This window comes from Pleurodeles waltl, chromosome 10, assembly GCF_031143425.1.
Source record: "Pleurodeles waltl isolate 20211129_DDA chromosome 10, aPleWal1.hap1.20221129, whole genome shotgun sequence".
NCBI classification, from domain to species: domain Eukaryota; kingdom Metazoa; phylum Chordata; class Amphibia; order Caudata; family Salamandridae; genus Pleurodeles; species Pleurodeles waltl.
Window position 1 is genome coordinate 157,770,127 of NC_090449.1, and position 20,010 is coordinate 157,790,136.

The 20,010-nt window shown below is 45.0% G+C and overlaps 1 protein-coding gene across 1 annotated transcript in view; it reads left to right on the top strand.

Annotated features, from left to right (window-relative positions):
* The window catches only part of DRG2 (developmentally regulated GTP binding protein 2), a 111,490-nt gene that overhangs the window by 46,490 nt on the left and 44,990 nt on the right, over positions 1 to 20,010 (top strand). The window contains exon 7 of the mRNA XM_069210093.1: positions 18,044 to 18,134. Coding sequence (XP_069066194.1) covers positions 18,044 to 18,134 — 91 coding nt within the window. The remainder of the gene's footprint in view (positions 1 to 18,043; positions 18,135 to 20,010) is intronic.

Consider the following 20,010-nt stretch of genomic DNA (forward strand, 5'->3'; position numbering starts at 1 on the left):
GTAAACTTGGTATAATTGACTTCTACCTGATTGGCACATTTAATTTACCTCTAAGTCCCTTGTACAGTGGTTTCTCTATACAGAGGGCCTGTAAATTAAATACTACTAGTGGGCTGGCAGCGCTGATTGCGCCACCCACTGAAGCAGCCTTTCAAACCGGTCTCAGGTCTGCTAGCGCAGGACCTGCGTGCACAGTTTGCTGCCAAAGGGACCTGGCATCTAAATTTACTTGCCAGGCTCAGAACTCCCCTTTTACTACATGTAAATCACCCCTAAGGTAGGGCCTAGATAGCCCTAAGTGCAGGGTGCTATGTATGTAGAAGGCAGGACATGTGCCTGTAGCGTGGCCTGTCCTGGTAGTGACAAACAGCCTATTTGATTTCTCACTGCTGTGAGTGCTGCCTTCTCATAGGATTGCATTGGAAATGCCCTGCCTTGTGTCTAGGGGGTAGTGTCTGATTTATGAGGGGTAGCGTAGGCATGTTTGATATGGTTGTAACGGTGGTGAGAAATGCTGCTTATTGGTGTAAGTGGATTTTTTATTACTATCACAGAGATGCCACTTCTAGAAAGTGAGCATTTCTCTGTGCTTATGAATGATGTTTTGGAGCTTGACTCCAATCCACGTCTGGGCAGAGTTACAGTTGGGCCTTGGGCATACTTCTCAGGCAGCCTGTACACAGGGAGGGTGGAGGTGTCACAGAGGTGCATCTACATTTTGAATGGTCTTCCTGGGCTGAGAGAAGGGGGAGGCAGGGCAAACATGCATCTGTAAAGGCTGTGCCCTGGCCTCCACAAAAGGGTCATTTACCCCCAACTGATGTTTGGAGCCTGTGCTGAAGGAGAGATGGAACACTCCTAGAGCCAGTTGTAACTGGTTGAAACCCCCTCCTCTCCTCATTGGGAATGCTTTGCAAAACTGAGTATAAGTACAGGGGATTTTTCGCCACATTTGAGACAAGAAACATACTTGGATACTATATACAGAACGCTGCTGGAAGAACCCCCCCCCCCCCCCAAGAAATGCCTTGGACTGCTGCTGTTGTGCTGACTGTGACCTGCTGGGTCACTAAGAGGAACTGCCATTGACTGCAAACCTTTGTGCTGGTCTGTTTGTTGGGTCTTGCAACCCTGTGCTCCCTCTTTTCTGTCTCCAGGGGCTGGGTGCTGCCCCCCCCCCCCCCAAAACACCTATTTGTTTGGCCATAAAGAAGTGCTTTGGCCGGATTCTCCTGTGAGCGCTATCCTTTCCTGGCAAGCGTTCTGTGTAAAACGCTTTATTTTTGGGCCACTAGCGCCTCAAGAGCGCTTTAATTGGCCCTCAGCGCTTGTAAGTGCATCGCCAAGTGAAAGGATCACCGCCACGACCTGGGCTCCCTGGAAATCTGAGCATGTTGGAGATGCACTGTACCTGGGGCCGGGGCATGAAGGAATGATTGCTAGGGCTGGTGTGCTCCTCAAAGTGCCTCTGGGGTAAAACGCGCCAAGAGAGGTGCCCCCAGGACACTGGCAGGCACCCACTTTGGTGCTGCTTCACCACGGCAGCCGGGGAAGGATTGAAGAGCAGCACACGCACCTCGTCGGGTGCCGCTGTTCCCCGAGCAGGGTGGAAGCCTCATTGGAGGCCCCCTGCTCCATCAGGCCCCATTTCAGCAAGGAGCTTGGGTGTCGAAGGAGGCCTCCCCACCGGGCCCCCTCTCCACTGGCGGAGATCGCGGACGGGCGGAAGCCTCATCGGAGGTCCCCGCACCGTCAGGTCTCTGTTTGTTCCCCCTTGGCTGGGTTTTTATTCATTCATTTCATTCATCCCCCCCCCCCCCCCCACCCCCCCCCCCCCTCCACCCCCCACTTGAAGGGCCTGGAGTGGCATGGGTGGGCCTCAGGAGATCGTGGATCGCAGGAGAGGCCCAATATAAGTGCCGGAGGGGGTACGTGCTGCCCCCCTCCTTCCAAACATTACCCCGAGGCCCATGTTGAGCGCCAGGGGCTGCCTTGTATGCTTCAGGTCACTAGAGGTGCCCCTCCAGCAACCCCAGGTACTTTTATTTGATGTATGCTTTGCCCCTGCTCCTTTATTGGGCCTGCTGGGACTGATATGCTAACCTGTTTCTTTTGTGGATGTGCCATACATGTGTTGATGTTGCTTGTAAGTTCATTTTATGTCAAAAGGTGTTCTGGATCTGCCATACGCTGTCTAATGTTCCTGACATGGGCATTTAGGATATGTGCATTTCTTTAGTAATGTGATTCCTGATTACTGCTTATGTTTCAGAATGATAAGTAACTTATGTGTTTTATTATGACTACTGCTTATTCCACAGAGTACCATATGATGTTCTGACAACTGCTTAGGTAGCAGGATATTACTGACATGTTACGTTTGGCCTAATTATGTTTTGTGCAATAGAGTGTATTTTTACACAACTTGGTGTTGTGTTCCATTGTGGTGTATTTCATTGACCAAATTACAGTAACACACCAGATATCAATGGATTTGTAACACAAAAGTCCATTACTGGAAACAGTGTGCCTGTTGACACGGAATAAGTTGGCCACCATGGAGGACACTATATACACAGCTAATAATTTGGCATCAGTTACCACAGCATGTGTGTCCTAAGGCGGATCTCATTACAAGCTGCACATCCTTCGCTTTACTCTAGACTAGGCTTGCCACATATTTGCTCTACAAATAAATGATGTGTTTTAATAATTACCACATATGTTTGAGTTAAAATGAACCCAGGGAAACCTACAGTTAAAATTGTAAATGTAAAACATCAAAGTTCAAGGCGAATATATTTGTCACATTTTTTAAATTCTGTTAACAATACTTTTAAGTGTTATTTTAGTTGCCTTCATTTTTAACTTTCAAACTGTCTTAAACGATGCAGAAAATATATATATATGCTTACTGCATGTTCAATTATGTGTTTCATAATTTCTCTTGAACAGTGCTGCATAAAATGTTCACAAAACTGGAGTATAATAGAAGCCTCAGTGCCAACAATGTTTCCTCTAAGCAACCAAAGAATTATCTAGACCAAACAGCATAAATGTCCTTAATCTGTGCTTAATGGTCCTTAAGCCTGGATGTTTCCTCTTAGCTTAAATTCCAGTTTGTTCTGATTAGACCCAGACATCTGGCAGTCCTACACAGCACGTGGTTAGCCAAACGTCTGTGGAGCAGAGAGAAAAGTCTGCTTCCTTACAATTACCATTTAAAGAACATGGCCATTACGTACCCCGTTTCACGTTAAGCCATTACTTACACTACACCCATAGGGGTCCACTGCCATCACTGAACAAAGTACAAAAATCATCCACTATTATTGCCTCAACACACTGTAACCTGCACTCCCTGACACATCATACTGCTAACCCTCCACGGTTAATGCCACACCACAAATGTATCCATCCAACATCCATTAATTCCTCACTCCCAATGCAGGTAAACTTTCAAAATCACAGGTAGACCATTTTTCATCCCTGCTTAAAGTTTGGGACATCCTGCAATGATAAGTTCTGGTTATAATGTCAGTGGTTGGTTGGCCGGATCATGTTCAATGAGTTGTGATTTTGTGGTCCAAGAGCCCTGCCAGAGAATATTTACTCATTGCTTATGCATCCAACATCATTCCATTGTTATGGTAACAGGAAACCCTCCACATTACCTGAAAGAGGTTGTTTTTAGCTCGAGCCTGGCAGCGTGCATGCGATTTCTGCAAGGCATGGTGTGTTTACTTAAAGGACTTTGAATCCGCCGGCTGTTTCCCATAGGTCCACTCCAGCATTGCTCTTCTTTGCTGGCTCCTTATTGATTGGTGCACCAGATACATCACTTCCGTTTGTAGCTGAGGAGCACGGCGCAACTACAGATTAATTCCCTTTAATTAGTGGCCATCAGCTTTGATCAGGTACTATTTCTTCTTACCCCCCCCAACTGCCTCTGCCCTAGGGTTTAATTCACAAGCTCGCTCTCAGCCGCTTCATGGCCTCTGTGCTTTTATAACACAGCATCGCGGACTCTTGTTGTAAATTGGGATGAGCACTTCCGATTAGTGCTCATGTTTTGTTTTCATATTTAGTGCACTTTATTATACAGCTACCTACCACATGGCAACTGCTTAATTTTTTACTAATCCAGACCGTGCATTTCCACACACACAGGTCCTGTGGTCCACAAATATATGCGCATGTGCAGCACAGTCTTTTCTCCTTGTCTTGGTGTGGCACATGCTCAATATGATCCTCCTTTAAATTACTCTACTTGTGTCGCACGAGGTCAGCTTTTTCGTTTTTCGCCATATTATCCTGAGCTGAGGTCACGTGATGCCTCACACTTTCACACTTCCTTTGGCCATTAAGTCATGCTGGCATGGAGGCAGCGCTCCGCGATTCGCTAATGTATTGGCACAGAAGCGATGACATAGGTAACGAACAACACATAGCTAAAAGATATTGGCCCTCATAACAACCCTGGCGGTCCAAGACCGCCAGGGCTGTTTTGGCTGAAGCACCTCCAACAGGCTGGCAGAGCTTCAGAGGGGATTACGACCGCGGCGGTTCGCCGCGGTCGCACAGCCGGGGCCGGCGGTTTCCCACCACATTTGCCCTGGCGGTGATAATCCGCCAGGGCAGCGCTGCTTGGGATTACGAGCCCCCTACCGCCAGCCTTTTCCTGGCGGTTTGAACCGCCAGGAAAAGGCTGGCGGTACGGGGAGTCGCGGGTCCCCCTGACAGGGCCCGTGCAGCTTTTCACTGTCTGCTTATCAGACAGTGAAAAGCGCGACGGGTGCAACTGCACCCGTCGCACGGCCGCAACACCGCCGGCTCCATTTGGAGCCGGCTCCCATGTTGCGGCCCACATCCCCGCCGGCCCAGCGGGATTGTCATTATGGGCACTGCGGGAGTGCGGCCGCACGGCGGTTACAACCGCCGCCCGCCAATGTTGTAATGACCCCCATTGTCATTTATAATGCCAATAGCTCTAACTCTTGCAAAGGTGAGACCTATTGCCTTGTAAATGCTTGTTTTACCTCAACGTATTAAAAAATGTCATTTTAATAAATCTCTCTTGCAGATCTAATAAAATGATCCATTAATCCAACCCTTATACATAGTTGTTCATATTTTAAGGTATTTAAGGATGTCTTACAAAAAGAATTTCTTTACAGCTGTTAGAAAATGTTATTCATGTTTTCTTCCATATTATGAAGCTCCCATTCCAAAACGGTGATAGAATGATCCCATTAAGATGAGAAGATAAATCCACTCTTTTTGTAGTTGAGCAAAATAAGACTCTGCTTGCAGGCAAAGCAAATTTTCTCTAGGGTGTATGGTGATCGAAAGAAATTTGCGCAAACAGACCTCTATTTGTAGAGTGTCAGAGAGAGGTAGTGCTACTACAGATGTATATATCCGCTAGGTTACTTGTCGTACACCTACATTGTTGTATGAACTGTCAGCCTGTATTACATGGACAAATAATTTATTATATAACGTTCTTTGTTGTAAAAGGCATTTAAGTCAGGAATTTCTTTGTTCACCTGGCTCCATAAAATAACTGGCCAGTACTTCCTCACAAGCATGGCAGGAACCATAGAGAAATTTGCATTTTTCCAGTGGGTGAAGTCCAAGGTGCGGTTTGGGTGACCCTTTGATTTTTGGTAGTGTGGACAAGTTTATCTCCTCTGTACTTGGTTCTGCATAATGCAAATTGGTGGTCTTTCCATCTGCTGAGTTAAATGTGTGTTCAGAATATACCAGTTAGAATTTATCTGATTTCTTAATGTATTAATGATCTGGAAAAATGACCTACACAAATTATTTTATCTTGCATTTCTCTTTTGGTCTTGGATACAAACATAACATCACAGTTGTAGTATTGAGCTCTTTTATATTGACAAAATAACTGAGATATCCTCTATTTCTCCTGCATAAGCTTTAGTTCCTTGTGAGGCAGAGTAACTGTCCTAATGGAAGATTCTTCTTTTGAGCTTTAGGATGAATTTTAGTGTATAGTAACTAGTTTTTCAGTCTGTAGGTTTGGTGGATACTTCTACTTTCAGTCTGAATTCAACCTCATGTGTCCAGATGTCTAAAAATGCATTCCTACTTAGTTTGTGGTAAGTTTAAGGCCATTATACACAAGCTAAGAAAAAACAGAAATTAATTATCTCAGTATCACCGGTCAAGATAAGAAAATGTCATCTGTAAGTCTAGACCAGGAAATCACATTCTCATTATGGCTGAGGGGGGGGGGGGTGGATTACCTTATTAGAAATGTTCCTGCCCAAATGGTACCTTGTATAAATTCACTGTAATTCACTGCAGGTTGCTCCAACACAGGTACCCTGAAGTTGTTTGTAGAAACAGTCATCTACATAAAATAAATCCTTTAAAGGATCAGTTTTCGCACATGCTACCCAAAAATGTATCTTAGTGTCACGGTCTTGCTTGTTTAAAATGTATTCAATGACATTTATTGCCCTGTCTTAAAGGATTCACTGAAGAAATGCATAGTCAAATAGTTCAACATACCCAGTTGTCCATCATTTCAGAAAAAGCCATCCTACTAAACAAGAATTATTAAGTACATTTTGGAATAGATTGTATTCTAAGAAATCCCTCTGGCATATGAGATTCTACCTTTTCTCTGATAGGTTAGAATCACAATATTTCATAGACTTGGAAAGCAAAAATCCTGCAGACATGAAAAATTAAGAACTGTAGATGCATATATGAACTTCGGGATGCTGCAAAAATGGTGCTCAATTGTCCAGTGAAACCAGTACCTTGATGAGAAGTCAAATATTGTTTAGCATTGTGTCATCATAATCCATAGGAGCCACCCTTAGACCCAAAAGTACTAGCGTATGAGATATTTAAATGCAAAAATGTCCTATCAGGTATCATTAGAAATCATACTTCATAATTCTTGCAATACCTTATTAATGTATTGTACAGCATCAAAAAAAGAGAGGAACACATAAGATAAGACAAATAAATCACCCAATGCTTAAGAATTATTTATATTTCTTATAATGAAATGCAGCATATAAATTAATAAAACAAGTGAAATGAGTGCTATATGTCTAATAAGCCTGTTCCTGGTGGCCCCTTGGGCTGCTCCTTCCTAACCAGATTTCTGCAGCTAATGTTTCACGGGCTTTTTTAGAATTTGGATCTAGAGGTCTGTATGCTGCACCTGATAATGCAGTTTTTTAATTTGCCACTAGACGCTACTCTGGATTTTGCAGTTCTAGGTAATGTACCACGTCTATTGGAGCAGATGAGAGAAGACTGTTCACAGTTGAGGAATCAGGTCAAACATCTGCTAAGCACTCCTGTTGAGGGTGGTGGGGCCCATTGGTCACCATATTATCACTGGGAGTCTAGTTAGTTTGGTAGGTATGGGTCAGAAGTGCTTTGGGGGAAGACTGTGGTTGTCAGTTTTAGCTAACAGGAGGTGGCATTATGGTTCTTGTAGTAGGTTTCCAGGCCATTTGATACTCCCACTTTATCTCCGTGTTAGCGCTTGGCTTTTTCTATAAATACCTGTCAAGCTTTAAGGCGTTCTGCCTTGAGGTAGGCCTCCCTCCCCCAGAGTGCTTCCACGTCAAAATCATACATGCTGAACAATCCTATTCCTAACCAATGCGAGTCATTGAACCTTTGGGAATGTATCATTGATTTTTTCAAGCGCATCTGATCCCCCTGGCTTGCTTGCCCTTTAAGTGTGTTGATTATATGCATCATAGCAAAGAATTTTGGAGCTGGAATGTTGCTGTCTTCAATAGCCAAAAATGTGATGAGTCGTGGATCACGTTTATTAGCCAATTTCAAGTGATCTGTTTGCAGGAAACTTGGGACATACCTAAAACCTTCCATTTGAATGGTTATTTCTTTTTCCTTGCCTGCGATTCCTTCTCCGTCTTCTAGATCTACAATAGGGATGCTAACATTGATATCATTCTCTCTTGAGTGTTTGTAGAAAGAGTATCATACAGGGTCTCCTTTTATTCAGGCTGTACTGATGATCTTTTCTATTTGGTCTAAAATAATGTTGATAATTTTTTGTGATGCCAATCCTGCAGAATAATACACAGCATGTTCACTCATTAAGCTCACTGTTAGAAGACCTTGAGGAGAGCTGTGAAACAATATGTTGGCTTATGTTATTGTGAAAATTAAACATACATCTCTGTTTGGGGCGTTACCTTCTATTAAGGCAAAATCTAGGTGTATATTTGAGGAGTCCTTTCGTTTGAGAAATACCAAATTTGGGGATCTCCTGAACCCCAAGTTGTATGAATGTAACTCAATATGCTCTTTGGAGAAATTGGTGCTTGACTTAATTGGTTCCTCAACACTCACATTCACAGGATGTGGCTTCTCCTCAATAATTGACTTTATTTTTCTTTCGTTTTCATGTTTTTGTTCAACTAGCAGCATCAAGATAGAATCCAAAGGATACAGTGACCACTACCCTGCATGTCTCTCACTGAGACTGGAATCATCGCTAGCTAGGGACCTTCATAGGGTCGTTAGTTCCAGGGCCTGAGGTGTTCAAGGGTCATTTCCATGGCTGACGAAAGATTCTTTTTATCATGATATGTTGTGTGCCTATGACATGATTGCTAAGAATGCTTTGGATCTTCTGAACATTGGTGATCAGACTTCTTTACCTCTTTTCAAGCGGTGGTTTTACAAAAGCTGTTACAAAGAGCTTAGAAATGTAAAAAAGGCCACTAGTTCACACTCAAGAGATAAAGCCTAATCGCATTCTGTCGTCGAACTATAAAATATATCTTCAAAGGTGAAAGAAATTTATTAGGGTTGAGGCATGGGAACAACTTTTACAAGCCAGTTTTCTGGCCAATAGCCATCAATTGTGGGAAATTATCACTTGCTCTATTGTTTCTGGTTCTGACAGTGGTTTGATTTGTCGTCACATATTCCCTGACCTCTGGGTTAGGTGATTTGAAGGTATTTATAAATGTAACACCTGAGGTTTATAACAACAGGTGTTGCCTCAGCGCCTGGGTTGCTCTAATCTGGTTTTCACGCTGGAGGTAGTGACTGCTGCTATCATGTGGTTGTCAGAAGACAAAGCCCCAGGTACGGATAGGATCCCACCCATTCTGTATATCAGTGAAGCAGATTTGTGGTCCCCTTTGCTGACCCAGACTTTTAATCCTGCTGTAAGGATTGTTTGATCCCTACCCCCAAATCTTGGTTCACCCCCATTATTATACTGGTCTTTGAAAAGGGTAATAAGAAGAGCGTGGCCAAGCAAGGAACGGAGTGAGACGTGTCTAGTTTGTCCCTCGGGCCCACTTAGGCCTTCCAGCACCATCTCAGCAGAGGGACAGCAGCAACGAGGCCCCAGTGGTGACAGGACATTTGTGCTGGCCCCTGCACCCGGGGGAAGCTATATTGTTCCTGCAAGTGAGGTCCTGGTGATAGCTTTGCGGCCCCTTGCCGGGCCAGAGCCACCATCTTGCAGACCTGTGTGCCGTGCTTCTCAGCACCGTGGACAGAGGTATGAGACTGCATGGCCTGGAGCCCTTGGATGTATTCCAAGAGGAGCTGGAAGCTGCTGGCAAGGGAGGCCTGAATGACCTTGCTCCTAACTGCCCCTGGGACCCCATAGACGTGACCTGTTGCCTCGGGCTGCCATCTTTTGAGGAGAGGCGTCCCAGCTTGTTGAAGGGTACCCCATGGTTCAGCGCCTTGCCTGTTGGGGGCGACCAGCAGCGGAGGCTCGCTGCCAAGGCCGGAGTCGGCAGCCTTGTGATCAGCCTGGGAACCCCCTGGAGTCCATAACAAAGAGTGTGAGGGTGCAAAGTAGCCTGCAAACTCCTGCCCCGGCACTCCGAAGAGGGCTCTATGGACCCACTGCTGTGGCCTTGTTTCCTGCACTGCCACTTCCCTCAGGACAATACGAAGTCTCATGCAGCAGCATTGACTGTGCAGCGCCCCATCTTTGTCAGTCCAGATGGCGCTGTGAAGTACACATGCGGGTGAGCTTATCTGATTCTGTTTTGGGTCCTTGAAGCGCCATAATGCAGAGCGGCTAGATTGGATTCCTGACGGTTGGAAAGTGAGCCATGGGAATTGGTGGGGGACCCTCTTCCTTCCTTCTCCCCCCATCCGGCTGCAGCCTAGTTATAAATGGTGCCCCTGGGCAACTGCATGACAACGCCCCCCCCTCCCCCCCTCCAGCTGGCCTTGGGAGAGAGTTCCATCATGGAGGAGCAACTCTTGGAGTGTGGACTGCCTGTGAAACGTGGATATCCTGGTCATCTTAGGCCTGCACAGCGCCTTTGGAGCACCAATATTGTGACCTGCCTCTGAGACCTTCTCAATCTACATGTCTTCTCTTGCCCTTTGCATCAGGACAGGCTCCTCAGCCTACTTGGGGCCTGTGCTGACCGTGCCCCGGCATACCTCCTCTGATCATCACATGTCGTGAGTGCCTCAAGCCTGAGACCTGGAGGCTGGCCTGAACTGTGAGACTTTTTACGCTGGGTAAGTGCTGGACGAGGCAAAGACATTCCCAGAGGCAACGCCTGGCCTTTTGCAGCTGTCTCCCCAGTCCCAGCGCTGGGTGGGTGCTGCGGACTGAGGGGCTCCTCATCCCTGCTGGAACTCACTTTTACCTCATGCTTGGATTTAGCTCTGGGATGGGGGCCCGCTAGGAGGGAGAGACAGCCCCCTTGCCTTTTTTATTGAACTCCTACCTGTTGGCAGCACCCGCGGTGCTATCTTTAGGATTCTTGCCATCCTCACTCTTGCTGCTCCGTTAGCAGGGAAGTCCCTGTGTGATGCAGGGGGCTGTAAAGCTTTGATATGTCAGACCCCATCCGGCAACTGATGTGGCCTCGAGACAGGATCTTTGTGCTCCAATTTCCCTGTAGTAAACTGGGTGTGTGCTCCTGGCCTGCCTCCGACCAAATGCTTGTGGGCCCCTAAATGGGTGCCTTTTGAGACCGCTGCATTGCTCCCATGGACTAGAACTGCCTCTCACGCTACGCATTGGGTGACGATGCCCTCCCTGGATAACACTTGGACTGCGCACTGCCTTTAACTGTCATCACTGAACCATTTGAGGTGGGCCCAACAATTCTAACATGTGCCCCTGGAAACTGGGTGTTCTGCCATATTGTTCCCCAAACCCAACCCTGAGATTACCCTGGGTCACAGCTGTCCCGGCCTTACCCTGCATTTGCTTTATTAGGAGTGTGGGGTCCTTTTTCTCATTGAAACCCGAAACCGATTTTGATCGTTGGGTACCTTGCACTGCATTCTTGCCACCCTGGAGATAGCCACTGACTGTCTATCCAACAAGCCATTTGTGCCGTGTCCAGTGACTTTCCTGATACCCCTCCCCTCCTGAATCTTGTTATGCCATGCGGCAAGTCTACAAAGGACGCATCCAGTGGGTCACCTAAGAGCAACTCGGTTATTTTGCTGTGGCATAAAACACCCTCAACGGTCATGGACTCTTTTTGACTCCCCATCTGTTAACACATCTGGAGACGCAACCCCAGTACCTATATCTCAGGCCTATATGGACAACTTCTTGCAGGAACTCAGATCTGAAATCAGCTCACTTAAACCGGAATTCAAGTCCTGTATTCATGATCTTAACTGTAATGTCAATGATTTGGGTGGGCAAGTGGATAATCTAGGACACACTGTTGACGCCCGATCAGAAGACCAAGAAGCATTATGGCGCAAAGTCACGGCATTGAACAGCAAATTGAACTACAGATGAAGCAGGAAGACCATAAAAGGAGAAGCCAAAGGAACAATATTTGCATTAGAGGAGTCCCCTAGGGAGTGGAGGACAGTGACATAATGGCCTTCACTGCCGATCTCCTATGCTTGATCCCCGGAGATTATGATGCCTCTTTCTGCACTGGACAAAGCTCACTGAGTGGCATCTACCCCAGGGCGCCCTGACTCAGCCCCGGATATCCTAACTCTTCACTGTTTTACTGAAAAGGAGGCTATCTTAAAGGCTTCACGGTGTAAAGCTGATTTGTCTTTTTGGGGTTACAGTGTTCAGCTCTTTCAATATCTCTCACTTATCACTCTGCGCCGCTGCAGGGACTTCAGACCTGTCACCTACAAGCTGCAGGAACTTAACATCTGATATTAATGGGCGAACAGCTCTTAAGTCAAAGACAGCTCGCAGAATAGGAGTCCATCCCCACCTCGCTCTCCCCCTCGCAAATCATTGTACCCCATCTTGAGCATGGTGAGATAACTCTGTTCTCATGAAATCAAGAGGGACATCATCAAACATCTCTGCAACATGGAAATGGGCCCCTCGCCAGCTCCCTCGGTGACTCCGGTCACCTGAGGCAGGCGTTGGTCCTGTTGTGTTTGCCTCCTTCACAGGGAGTAGATGAGCCCCCGCCTACTGGTCAGAGTTCTTGACGCCTGATTCTCCCCTGTGGACTTATCCACACCTTATCCTGTTGGGTCTCCATCTGTTGGGTCTCCATCTGGTGGCTTACCTGGCACAAGATGTTCTGAGCCCTGTTCAACCTATTGGTGCCTCTGAACCAACATCCACTTCAGCTCTCGCTGGAGGCGGAGTTCTAGATTGTACAAAGGACTAATACCAATGCCAAATGCTCCTCCTGGATTCACACCTTAGGAGAGTGACTTCTCCTACATGGTCGGCTTGCTAGTGCACTGGCTGTCTCGGGACTTGCATCGAGTAGCCAGGCTGTGTTGGGCTTTTTTTGTTTTTCTAACCTGCCTTTCATTTTCTCTAGGTCGACTGATATTCCGGGGAGACTCTTTACCCACCACCCTATCACACGTGACATGTTACTATTCTGTTACACTTTGACCCTTGCTGCCCTGGTTGCCCAGGCACTGCCACCATTTCAAACATATCCATCTCAGATCATACCCACTTAGAATTAGTATGGACTAGGAGTGAAGGCCCAAATTGAGTCTGCTCACAATGGCGCTTCCGCCCACATCTGCTTAATTATCCTGTTGATGTTGGCAAGATCCACAAAGGACTCACAGATTATTTTGATCTAAACACCCAGTCAGGGTTCTCGGGACATACACTCTGGGATGGCTTCAAAGCCACCATCAGGAGAGTTATATTCTCTATAGCCATGGCCCGACGAGGGAATCTAGACCGGTTGAATCTGGCTTAGCTACTGAGATTAAGACTCTGGAGTGCCTCTACCGGTCCGTCCCATCAAGACACAACAAAAGACAACTAACCCTGGTGCGGGGCTAGCTAAGGGTCCACCAAAGTAATAAGGTTAAATGATCTTTGCTCGCCCTGAAACAACAGTATTATGAGGGAGGGGACAAGGTGGGGTCTCCTTGCCTGCAAGCTCCGACAACAGCATGCAGGCATCCACATATTTAAGATTAGGGCTGGTGATGCGACCTGGGTCACCACTGAGCAGGCAAAACAGCAAGCTTTACACAGATTCTACGGAGCCCTGTACAGAGGGGAAGATCCACCCCAAGACCTTATTGATTCTTACCTCAGTGCCTGTCGCTGGGACCCCCTCAACACCCTATATACAGAACTTTTGGAAGCCCCCATTACCCTGGCCGAACTACACTGAGCCCAGAAGGAGCTACCTACGAGCAAAACACCAAGTCTTGATGGGCTCCCTGTAGCTTTTTTACCGAACATTCCTCCACCTCCTCCCGGATCACATGTTGACACTTTTTAATACGCTTACGTCAGACAAAGGCCGCACCCCTACAATGGCAGAGATTGTTCTCATTCCCATGCCTGATAACGATCTTTCCCTTTGCGCCTCCTATCCCCCAGTTGCCCTCCTAAACATAGATGCTAAGATCTTCAGTAAGATCCTGGCTAATGGATTGGAGCTATACCTACCTGGCCTAATCGAACCGGACCAGGTCAGTTTTATTCACCATCGCAGGGGGCTGACAATATCCGTTGAATCGCACACCTGGTTGAAAAATCCCACAGCCACAACATTCTCTCCTGTCTTCCTCCACATGACGTAGAGAAAGGCTTTTATAGGGTCAGTTGGCCATTTTTGAGGGCAGCTCTTCAGAAGAATTGTCTTTGCCCGGGTATGATATCTAAGGCCTCCTATGTCTCTCCTGCGGCCACAATTCACGTTAATGGCCAACCTTCACAGCCAGTTTATCTGGCAAGGGGTACTAGGTAGGGATGCCCGCTTTCACCATTCACCAGACAGAGGCCATTCAGGGCATTCCCTTTGGTGGACATGCCCACAAACTTGCCCTATTTTTGCAGATGACCTCTTGCTGACCCTAAACCAACCAACCAGCCACTTCACTTCCTGCTGTTGTTAATGTCCTAACAGCCTTTGGACGGGTCTCCAGCTTCAGGATTAGCACAACTAAATATCACACCCTGAACCTTACAGTCTCTGAGCCGGATCTCCCCATTTTACAGTCTCTCGCTCTCTTCCAGTGTGCCTGAGATCGATCCAATATCCTGTTCTGGAAGACTTCTGCCGGTGGTGGTCACTACACGTGTCCTGTCTGGGCTGGGATAATGCTGTCAAAATGTCTATCCTCCTGAAAGTCCTTTACCCTTTCCGAACTCTGCCTATGCCCCTTCCCGAGGACGATATTGTTTGCCTCCAGTGGGTCATACACACCTTCCTTGGGGGAGGGGGAAAGGAAGAGCGGCGGTCACGAAGCGCCAACATAGCAACCCCCACCAAGACGGTCCTCTAGGTTTGAGTCAGGATTGCTCTCAAACAGGGTCTTATCACCTTTCCTTCCCCTAGTACTCTGCTTGCTTGCAACCCAGACTTTACGCCGGCCTTACAGGCTCATTCATTTCTCAGCTAGGGGAAGGGAGACTGTTGCACCCTTAGCGACTTATTCACGGGGAAGACCATTAAGACCTTCTAGCAATGCAAAATAGACTTGCATCGTAGAATCGGCCAGACTCCAATATTATCATCTGCACCACTGTGCCATTTTCTTGTATGTTATTTGCAAATTTGTGTGCAGATTACACACTTGTCGTGTCCCTTTGTTAGATTTATTTTCCAGCATTGCCTGGATTACCACATGTTCACAGTTCAAGATTGTCTGCATTAAAGTGATATTACAGTGGACTGCAAAATGTTGGATATCTTTATATTTTATCAACAAGTTATATTCCATGCTGTCTTGTTCTGTAAAATCTTCAATAAAAAGACTACTAGCAAAAAAATGGGTTATAGGAACGCTCCTTATTGTTGTTAATAGACTCCTTAATAGGTTAGGAGAGCCAGATTCTATTCAGCCTGCAATATGGCTTCAGACCCGGCCTGGGCACAGTAGATCAGTGTATGAATTTGTATTTAATTGTTAATAAGTACTCCGAGGCCAGACCTAATTTCATCCATATGGCCTTCATGGACCTTACATCGGCCTTCAACCTGGTTAACTGGGTGAAATTGTGGAACACCCTCTTGTTCGTGGGCATGGACCCCGATATAGTGATATAGTGTATTTTCTGAGTAATGCACATGAATGTCAGCAGTCATCTGTTACAATAATGACAGCTCATGTATGAGCGCATTTGGAATCCAGAAAGGGGCTAATCTGGGTTGTTTTAACTCCATTTTCATTTGTTATATATAAATAATACTGACATTTATTTTTTAGCAAACCTCATAGACCTCCCTAAATTTGATAACTGTCTCATTCCCTCACTTCTGTATGCTGATCACTGCACCTGACCTCCAAAAGCTAATGGATTAGTTAGTGGCTTTTATGGATGCATTAGACAGGCCTACCAATTTTAATAAATTCTTTGTTTTGGTGGCAGAACCTAAGAACATCAGGACACGAAACCTTTGCATGCAAGGTCACAAACTTACTTGGGTCAGTTCCTTTCCATAATTATGGGTAATTTTGGACTGTTGGTACCTAGTCTCCTCCCCTAAAAGATTGCATTTTGAAGGGCTACCGCATTTGTTTCTGCTTTTTCTTCTAGGTGTGACAAGAAGCCGATAGGTGTCATATTGAAAGTGTATCAGGTGAAGTGTGTGTCCGTGGTTGCCTTTGGTTGTGACATCTGGCGATATGTGGCTATGTATATCTTGCAACTTGTGAGAAGTAAATTCTGTTGAAGGCTTCTGAGTGTTCCTCTGTCCATCTCTTCCTATATTGTGCACCAGGTACTGGCTCTTACTTCTCTCTGTGATCTTATAGGACTTTGTACCCCTCTTCAGATGGGTTGCTATTGGAGTGTACTATGACTTAAGTGATTGTTTTACCTTAGCTAAAAAGCAGACTTTTCCATGGTTGAAATACGTTAGGGATGCTTCTTCCAAAATGGGAAGATAGTTCTATCACCAAATCAGACCTGGCTTGGACCCACAAGCATTTCTTACTTGGCGACCGTCTTTTATATCAGAAGAGGAACTCTTAAATCCCTTTGTTCTTGGGTATATCCTCTTGAAAACGTGCACTGGCATTGAACCATACCTGTTGTCAGTTGTTCACACCGATTCTTGCTAACAAGCTTTAGGTTGAACTTATCACCTATGATGTTGATGGTCCCTAATGTACGGAGTGACATAAGAAATTTGGGTCCTAGTGGTTGCTTTTATTCTGCTTCTCATGAGGGGTAGTAATTTAAGGCAGATTTATCCTGCTCTTTTGTGTTTTTTACAGTTACAGCCTGATGAATTTTCAGGCTAAGTGGCTCGCTTTTTAATTTTAGCAGTTAACCTCAGTAGGACATTTGATAATTGATACATCCAGCCAGGGCGGATGTTTGACCGACTATATTTTGTAATGTTTTATATACTGGTTTGTGATGTTGTGTCTATTATTTTTATTTTTGATACTCAGTGTATTTTATGGAATTGTGGAATGTACTAGCTGGAGCCATATATTCTCAATAGTTTCATTGATTATGTATTTGTAGTTTATGGATCTTTTATGGTTACTTTATTTTAACGGATTGAAGACCATTTGATGATGGTGACCAATGTTCCCTCTATTTTTTTTCACTGTGTGCAGCAGTGTAAGGTCTCTGTGCGCTGCAGCCAAGGATACGTGCGCCAAGAAATTTGACCATTCACGCAAGCGCAGCGCATAACTATCAAGATCATTGGCATTTGCCTCTCCATAGCTTTGTTTTACCACTAAAGCAAAAAAGGCAGGGCATTAGAAGTTAAAAAAAAAAAAGTAGTTTCTCATTCATGTCAGGAGCAGCGGAGGGGCACAGATTAAGCTGAATCAATCAGTGCTTGGTACTCCACACAGAGGAACGGAAATGATGCTTGGCTTCCAGTGATGAATTACAAGACTGTAGAGAAGAGTTCTGCGCAAGCCAACGAATAGTACGTGACAGGCAGGCTCCAAGCCCTTTACTGTGCACAACAGAGTCTCCCAAGCAAGACGCAGGCACTAGCACATGCACTCACAGCAAGCAACAGAAAGGTGACCAGAACAGCCTTCCACTGCGTGTCTTCATGTGACTCAAGCATTTACTGGGAGTAAAAGACACATATGGGAAAGACGGAGGAAAAGAAAAACAAAAAAGCGTCGCAATGTGAGAAAACAGAAAGCTGAAAGAGTGAGCTGAAGGGCCAGGGACTGGCTTTAAATGGATTGAAGAGACCCACAATGGCTTCAGTATTACTGCCTTAGTATTCTGTGTTTGCACTTTTAATTGCAGCAGCATGTTTAAGAAGAGGGCTTTGGGCACCAGCAAGTTTTTTATTTTTTTATTTACATATTACGCACTGGAGAGAACACAATGCCCTCTGTGACAAAATAAACATTTTACCTAGCAAGCGATCACCCCAGCCAGCCAGCCGGCCAGCCTACTGATAAGCATTAATTATTGCCCTGAATGCAGCCCGGTGCCCTCCAGCCAAAGCTAATTATACTCCGTGACTTGCGTGCTTTATAAACTGGTGACTATCTTTATTTATTTATCGTTATTTATTGAACATAGGTTATACTGGCATCAAGTCACATATGAAGCAGTAACCATCCAAATAATTATTTTCTCTTAATTTTGCAGCCAAAGAAAGGTGGCGGTATCTCCTTCAATTCAACAGTTCCCCTGACGCAGTGTTCTGAAAAGTTGGTGCAACTCATCCTCCATGAATACAGTATCCTTTCAACAAGCTCTGTATACAGAATGTATCTAGAGTGCTGAACAGAGGGTGCTACCTTTAGGTTTACTTTTCCAGTGATTGCAATGTGAATTATTTTAGCATCTATTAATCACTACGGCTGGTAAAATGACCTAGTGGGGATCAAATTTTTTCTTTTTTTAGGTGGATTTCAGCACCTTTGAGGGGCACTTTTACCTCATGTTCACTAATGCTGGCGGTCAAAAAATACATGTTAGTGCCTGTTCTGTTAAACTGCATTCGATCCCCAAATGTGTTTAGTTTTGCTACCTACAAATGATTTGCTAAATAATTTTTCTGGAGCAGGAGTTGGTTTGGGTAAAATGTTTGGCCCGTTTCATTGTTTATATATAGAATACTTAAAACCCAGAAGTCACATCTAAGGACTTTCTACATTTAGACTGTGGGCAAAATGAGGAGGTCTTCAACAACGTCCACAATGACTGTACTTTATTGCAGTTTTCACTGAGGTTTTAGGTCTGGTGTTGAGACAATTTTGCTTGTTTCACCAGCTTGATATCATTAAAATAATTTGTAAATTAAAAAACATATACATAGGTTTATAGATGCATAGAATGGCTTTGGTTTTACTCTCTTCATTCAACTTTCTTACCCATTTTGCTACCCACACAGCATACACCATGGCACAATGTGTAAGCCCATTTCAGTCATTGGCTCACATGATTGTGAGTGACAGCAATTTGCCTGATCATATGTCCACATCTGGATAAAAAAGTACAATTTAGTGCCAGAGCAGATGGGCCAATACTTTACTCTGCCACTGCTTTTTTGTTTATGGTCATAACCCTTTTTGAATAGATATTCTTTTGTGTTTAAACTAGGTATTTAGGTTACAGTATATCAAAATTAATAATATATTTTCTTTGCTCCAGTGAGAACCATAATTTCACTTTGTTGGTCATTAGATGTAAAACAGGTTTCTGTATAAGTGTTCGAAGTACACATGCCTGCTGGAAGGCACCTGTTTTGTTCTGCTGAAATAATCTGTAATCACTATTGTTTAAAACGTAACTTGCTTATCATGTAATATGCACTTATCTGGCCACAACGGTTACGTAATGGCATATTGTTGTCTTCTGTTTAGTTTTGGAACATATACTTGCAATAAAATATCAATTGGCTTTTCCAGTATGTGTTTCCACTGCAATGATGACTTTCCTCCCACTGATGGCTCCCTCCAGCTGAGGCACTGGAAAGGAATAGTTAACACTATTTTTGTAAAGTGCACACTGCACAGCCTAATTATTATTCCTGCAGCATTGAACTCTTCTTGGTTATAGTGATTTGTTGAGGCCGATCCTAGTTAGATTGATCTAGCCTGAAATATGAGTTTGTTAATACATATAGGGCCTGATTCTAACTTTGGAGGACGGTGTTAAACCGTCCCAAAAGTGGTGGATATACCACCTACCGTATTACGAGTCCATTATATCCTATGGAACTCGTAATACGGTAGGTGGTATATCCGCCACTTTTGGGACGGTTTAACACCGTCCTCCAAAGTTAGAATCAGGCCCATAGTCTGTATATGATTATCCACAATCAATAGTGGAAATTTTAGTGCTTAGGCCCATGTGTAGGCATGGTTCCTAATAGCGCATAGTGGTGGAATTTACATAAGTGGGCACCAAATGCACTGTATCAAAGTTCAAAATTTTGGGAGGAGCGCTATAACCGGTAAGGTGTGCGTTTCCAGTTTGCCCCTCTTTCTCTTGACACTGATGGTTTTGTGAAAGCCTAGAAAAAGACCATTCCAAATGCAAAGAACGATGGATAGCCTCTTTTCCGTCTTCCTTTGGCAGTGCAAAAGTAGTGATGACAGGTTGTGTAA